Genomic DNA, 6,585 nt, shown 5'->3' with positions numbered 1-6,585 from the left:
TATAGGTGAGAGGCACACCCTATAGGTGAGAGGTACACCCTATAGGTGAGAGATACACCCTATATAGGAGAGATACACCCTATAGGTGAGAGGTACACCCTATATAGGAGAGGTACACCCTATATAGGAGAGGCACACCCTATAGGGGAGAGATACACCCTATAGGTGAGAGATACACCCTATAGGTGAGAGGCACACCCTATAGGTGAGAGATACACCCTATATACAAGAGATACACCCTATAGGTGAGAGATACACCCTATATACAAGAGATACACCCTATAGGTGAGAGATACACCCTATAGGTGAGAGGCACACCCTATAGGTGAGAGGTACACCCTATAGGTGAGAGATACACCCTATAGGTGAGAGATACACCCTATAGGTGAGAGGTACACCCTATAGGTGAGAGATACACCCTATATAGGAGAGATACACCCTATAGGTGAGAGGTACACCCTATATAGGAGAGGTACACCCTATATAGGAGAGGCACACCCTATAGGGGAGAGATACACCCTATAGGTGAGAGGTACACCCTATATAGGAGAGATACACCCTATAGGTGAGAGATACACCCTATATAGGAGAGATACACCCTATATAGGAGAGGTACACCCTATATAGGAGAGGCACACCCTATAGGGGAGAGATACACCCTATAGGTGAGAGATACACCCTATAGGTGAGAGGCACACCCTATAGGTGAGAGGCACACCCTATATAGGAGAGATACACCCTATAGGTGAGAGATACACCCTATAGGTGAGAGATACACCCTATATAGGAGAGGTACACCCTATATAGGAGAGGCACACCCTATAGGGGAGAGATACACCCTATAGGTGAGAGATACACCCTATAGGTGAGAGGCACACCCTATAGGTGAGAGGCACACCCTATATAGGAGAGATACACCCTATAGGTGAGAGATACACCCTATAGGTGAGAGATACACCCTATATAGGAGAGATACACCCTATATAGGAGAGGTACACCCTATATAGGAGAGGCACACCCTATAGGTGAGAGGTACACCCTATAGGTGAGAGATACACCCTATAGGTGAGAGGCACACCCTATATAGGAGAGATACACCCTATATAGGAGAAATACACCCTATAGGTGAGAGGCACACCCTATAGGTGAGAGGTACACCCTATATAGGAGAGATACACCCTATAGGTGAGAGGTACACCCTATAGGTGAGAGGCACACCCTATAGGTGAGAGGTACACCCTATATTGGAGAGATACACCCTATAGGTGAGAGATACACCCTATAGGTGAGAGATACACCCTATAGGTGAGAGGTACACCCTATATAGGAGAGGTGCACCCTATAGGTGAGAGGTGCACCCTATAGGTGAGAGATACACCCTATAGGTGAGAGGTACACCCTATATAGGAGAGATACACCCTATAGGTGAGAGGTACACCCCATAGGTGAGAGGTACACCCTATATAGGAGAGATACACCCTATAGGTGAGAGATACACCCTATATAGGAGAGGTACACCCTATAGGTGAGAGGCACACCCTATAGGTGAGAGGTGCACCCTATATACAGGAGATACAGGGTGTATACCCCTATACACGTGGGCTGCACCCTATACGTGAGGAGCACACGCTGCGTACAAGTGACGGGCTTTATATGTGGGATACACCCTATAGGCAAGGGCTGCACCCTATAGACGAGAGCTGCACCCTATAGACGAGAGCTGCACCCTATGGATGAGAGCTGCACACCGTGTACAAGAGATGCACCCTACAGATGAGAGATGCACCCTATACACAAGAGATGCCCCCTGCAGGCCAGCGCTGCACCCTATATGGAAACGCTGCACCCCATACATGAAAACTAAATCCCATATACAAGACATACACCCTATAGAAGAGCTCCACAGCACACACAAGAGCTCTATGCTACATCTGAGAGCTGCCCCTATATCCGAGACCTGCCCCTATACCTGAGACCTGCCCCTATATCCGAGACCTGCCCCTATATCCGAGACCTGCCCCTATATCTGAGACCTGCCCCTATACCCGAGAGCTGCCCCTATATCCGAGACCTGCCCCTATATCCGAGACCTGCCCCTATATCCGAGACCTGCCCCTATACCTGAGACCTGCCCCTATATCCGAGAGCTGCCCCTATATCCGAGACCTGCCCCTATATCTGAGACCTGCCCCTATATCTGAGACCTGCCCCTATACCCGAGAGCTGCCCCTATATCCGAGACCTGCCCCTATATCCGAGACCTGCCCCTATACCTGAGACCTGCCCCTATATCCGAGAGCTGCCCCTATATCCGAGTGCTGCCCCTATATCCGAGAGCTGCCCCTATATCCCAGACCTGCCCCTATATCCCAGACCTGCCCCTATATCCCAGACCTGCCCTACAGAATTTCCCATAGAGACCTGCAGAAAACCCCCAAACCCCGACACCGCACCCTGTTTCTTCCACATGGAGCACGCCCCAACCCCTCCCCTTTCTATAGGGGACCCTAAACACTGCGAGACCCCACTCACAACACTTTCTATAGGGGACCTGAGCCCTAAACACTGAGACCCCAGCAGAGACCCGCTGGCCACCCTTCTATAGGGGAAGTGTTTAACACCCCAAAGCCGGCCCCAAAGCCCCCCCAAACCCCGTCATTGTCTATGAGTGACTCAGACCTTACCCCAAACATTTCCATACCGCGCTTCTTTCTATGGGACCCGCCCCACGCTGAGCCCCCGCATCCCCCACAACCGCCCCAAAATCGGCCATTTTACACCCCAAACCCCCCCCAAAGCATCGCAACCCCCGTGCGCAGGGCTGGGAATTGTTCAAATCACCAGGAACCCCCCCAAAAAGTGGGAATAACCCCAAAGAAAGGAGCCGGGAGCCGCAGGGCCCCTCCCGCTGTCCGCGGGACCCTCGGCGCAGGAACCGGGGCCCGCCGCGGGACAAAGGGATTCACAGAAATAATAAACCCCCCCTGTTTTAATTATTATGTGCACAAAACCCAGAAATTCTGGGATTTCGGGAAGCTGCTCGTTCATGCACGGGATCTCCAGCGGCGCGGGGGCGGGTCCGGAGCGGGAGAAGGGGCCGGGAAGGGGCCGGGAAGGGGCCGGGATCCCGGGATCGCCGGCGGGGGCTCAGCAGCCGCCGCAGCTGCGGGCGCAGGACGCGCCCACGGTCTGGCACAGGCCGCTCGTGGCCATCACGCCGCACTTGGAGAACTTGTCCCGGCACAGGTCGGCTGCGGGAAGCGAGGAATTCTATCCCGGGATGCCGGGAAAAGCCCGGGGGAGCAGCGGGGGAACCCCCGCCCCACTGCGGCTCCCCCATCGCGGGTGGGTTCCCCCACTGTGGTTCCCCCCAGCCCCGCCCCAAAAGGCGATCCCGCTTTGCTCGGTTCGGCCCGGCGGGATTTCCGCCCCCCAAAACCCTGGGGATGGGGAGGGCCCCGGGGTCTCGGGGTGCCCCCGCTCACCTCGCAGCAGCTCTTCGTGGGCGCACACGGTGCGGACGCAGATCTCCTTGTTGATGACGTAAACCCGGCGGAGGCTGGGATTTTTTTGGGGATAGAAAGGACGGGGATGTAAAGCAGAGGGGTTCCCGGAGTGCCGGGGGGATCAGGGACAGGGGGATGTTCCCCGCTCCTCACGCACCTGTAGAAGCAGATCTCGTTCAGGCACTGCTTGCAGGGCTTGTGCACGGAGTAGAGCCGGGTGCAGGGGTACTGCTCCTCCCGGCAGTCTGCGGGAAGAACGGCAACGGGGAATTCCCGGGAATTCCGGGCGCCCCGGGGTTCCCCCGGCCCGATTGTCCCGGCTCCAGAGGGGGGACGGAGCCAACCACGGGGATATGGAATGGGATCAGCACTCACCGAGCGGCCCCGGCTCCGTGGGCTCCGTCTCGGGAACCGCAGCTGAGGGGGGACAGGGGAGGGAATTTCGGGATGGGGCAGAAGGATCTGCCTGCCCTTTCCCTGGATTTTAGGCCTGGAGCTTCCTTGGCACCCAGGAACTGCTCCGGGGGGAGCACAGCGGGGCTGGGGAGGGATGGAGACGCCCCAGCCCGGGGACTGGGGGTCTGGGGGGGCTGTCACCCACCTGGGGGCTGTCACCCACCTGGGGTCGGGGCCGGCACGGTTTCCTGCTGGGATTGCTGCTGGGATTGGTACCGGAACTGCTCCTCCGGGGCTCGGGGGGTGACATCTGCAAGGACACACCCAGTGCAGGGACACCCCAAAATCCCGATCCCCCCCCCCCCAGCATCCCCCAGGGAAACACTCACCGTGGTAGTCGTAGTAATCCTGAATTTCTGGGGGATAAAACAGAGCAGGCTGAGGATGGGTCTAGGGAGGAAACTCATCCCCGGGGTGCGGGAAATGAGATCCCTGGAATTTTGTGGTGGTGGGAGCAATGGGAAAACTGCCTCCAGCCATTCCAGGGATGAGCCTGGGCCACTTCGCACCAGGTGGGGTTTTGAGATGAACGAAGGTTTAATAAGGAATCGGGTAAAGGTTTCATAAAGAATTGGCAGTGAGAGGAGAGAGAGGAGATGGGAAGTCTGGGAATTCCAGGGGCGGGAGGAAAAGGACGGAGCAAAGAGGACTGGAGCAAAAAGAGGGATCAGAGCGACGGGTGTTCGGCCAGGGAAAGCAAAACCTGAGGGAAGGAAGGCGGGGAGAGAAGGGGGCGACGAGTTCCCCAGTTCAGGGCTCTCACCTGCCTGCTGGTCGTACTGGGAATACTGGACCGGCTCGGGATAGGTGATGCCCTCGAAGCGGCTGTACTGTCCCTGCGCCAGGAGCACTGCGGGGCACGGGGAGGGGCGTCAGCAGCGGGGCCCCGACACCCCCGGCCCGGGATCCGGGGTTCCCTGTCCATCATTCCCCAATCCCATCCCACCGACACCCCCGGCCCGGGATCCGGGGTTCCCATCATTCCCCAATCCCATCCCACCGACACCCCCGGCCCGGGATCCGGGGTTCCCTGTCCATCATTCCCCAATCCCATCCCACCGACACCCCCGGCCCGGGATCCGGGGTTCCCATCATTCCCCAATCCCATCCCACCGACACCCCCGGCCCGGGATCCGGGGTTCCCATCATTCCCCAATCCCATCCCACCGACACCCCCGGCCCGGGATCCGGGGTTCCCATCATTCCCCAATCCCATCCCACCGACACCCCCGGCCCGGGATCCGGGGTTCCCATCATTCCCCAATCCCATCCCACCGACACCCCCGGCCCGGGATCCGGGGTTCCCTGTCCATCATCCCCCAATTCCACCCATACCCCCAGCCCGGGATTTTGGATTCCCGGCTCCCATCATCCCCCAATCCCATCCCTCTCGGGGCCACGCTGCCCCAGGAGAGTGGGAATTGGGATGCTCTGGGATGGAGGATCAGCCCCAGCCCGGGGTCCTGCAGCATCCAGGTGCCGCTGGAGGTGATTCCAGAGGATCCCGGACGCCACGACCCCGCTGGCCCCCGGGATGCTCCAGCCCCCTGTATCCCCTTGGAGCTCATCCGGAGGAAAATGGGATCCAGGGGGGAAATGGGATCCAGGGGGGAAACGGGATCCAGGGGGGAAATGGGATCCAGGGGGAAATGGGATCCGGGGGGAAACGGGATCCAGGGGAAACGGGATCCAGGGGGAAATGGGATCTAGGGGGGAAATGGGATCCAGGGGGAAACGGGATCCAGGGGAAACGGGATCCAGGGGGGAAACGGGCTTCAAATCCAGCGTGGAGGAGTGAAGGGATCCAAATTCTTGGGAAGGGGGGAGCAGATCAGCCCCATCCCCGGGATGCGGCTCCATCCTCTGTATCCCGGAGACAGGAGCATCCCTGGGCCGGGAATGCTGCCGGGATTGGGATTTGGGCCTCCGGCCCCCTCTCCCTCGGCCTCGCCTCCGTAATGTTTTCCACGTGTCCTCCAGCCTTTGTGTGGAGCCGGTTTCACCCGAGCTTTTCCTGGCTCCGGCTCCGTCCCCTCCCTCCTCGTTTCCATCCCGCCCTTGCCAACCCCCGGGGGGTTATAAATATCATTTTCCTGGATTTTGTCCCAGTTTTGGGCCACCTCCGTGTCCCCACAGCGGGAGGGATTCGCTTGGTGCCTCGTGTCCCCCCCGGCGCAGAGCCACTCCCAGCCTGAGGCGGGATTTTGGGTGGATTTTGGGGAAAAACAGGCAATGAGGGTTGGTGCAGCCGCCCAAAAATCCCTGGGAGTTGCGGCCACCTCCTGCTCATCCCTCAAACGATGCTTTGGGACCAAAAATCAACACTTTGCGCCCTAAAAATGGATTTTTGGAGGCTTTGGTCCCCCAAGTGAGACTCTGGAAGGTAAAAATGAGGCTTTGGGCCAAAAAATCGGTGTTTGGGTCCATAGACAAAACTTTGGCCTCTAAATCCGAGGCTTTGGACCTTCTAAACCAAACTCTGGGCCTTAAAAATGAGGCTCTGGGCACTTAAGAGGAGGCTTTAGACCTCAAAAGGGTGTTTGGGACTTAGAGATGAGGATTTGTACCGTAAAAATGAGGTTTTCAACCACACAATCAAAGCTTTGGGCTCAAAAAATGAAGA

The 6,585-nt window shown here is 57.7% G+C and overlaps 1 protein-coding gene across 1 annotated transcript in view; it reads right to left on the bottom strand.

The window, feature by feature from the left end:
• Positions 1-3,147: 3,147 nt before the first annotated feature.
• The window catches only part of MFAP2 (microfibril associated protein 2), a gene marked incomplete at its 3' end in the record, with an annotated part of 3,802 nt that continues 364 nt past the window's right edge, over positions 3,148-6,585 (bottom strand). Inside the window, exons 2-8 of the mRNA XM_082295662.1 lie at positions 4,726-4,812; positions 4,292-4,318; positions 4,126-4,212; positions 3,882-3,923; positions 3,664-3,751; positions 3,486-3,559; positions 3,148-3,251 (exon numbers count right to left, since the gene is read on the bottom strand). Coding sequence (XP_082151788.1) covers positions 3,148-3,251; positions 3,486-3,559; positions 3,664-3,751; positions 3,882-3,923; positions 4,126-4,212; positions 4,292-4,318; positions 4,726-4,812 — 509 coding nt within the window. The remainder of the gene's footprint in view (positions 3,252-3,485; positions 3,560-3,663; positions 3,752-3,881; positions 3,924-4,125; positions 4,213-4,291; positions 4,319-4,725; positions 4,813-6,585) is intronic.

This window comes from Coloeus monedula (assembly GCF_965178545.1).
Source record: "Coloeus monedula genome assembly, chromosome: 22".
NCBI lineage: Eukaryota > Metazoa > Chordata > Aves > Passeriformes > Corvidae > Coloeus > Coloeus monedula.
The sequence above is the reverse complement of the archived record's forward strand: the minus strand, read 5'-3'. Positions and strand labels throughout refer to the sequence as shown.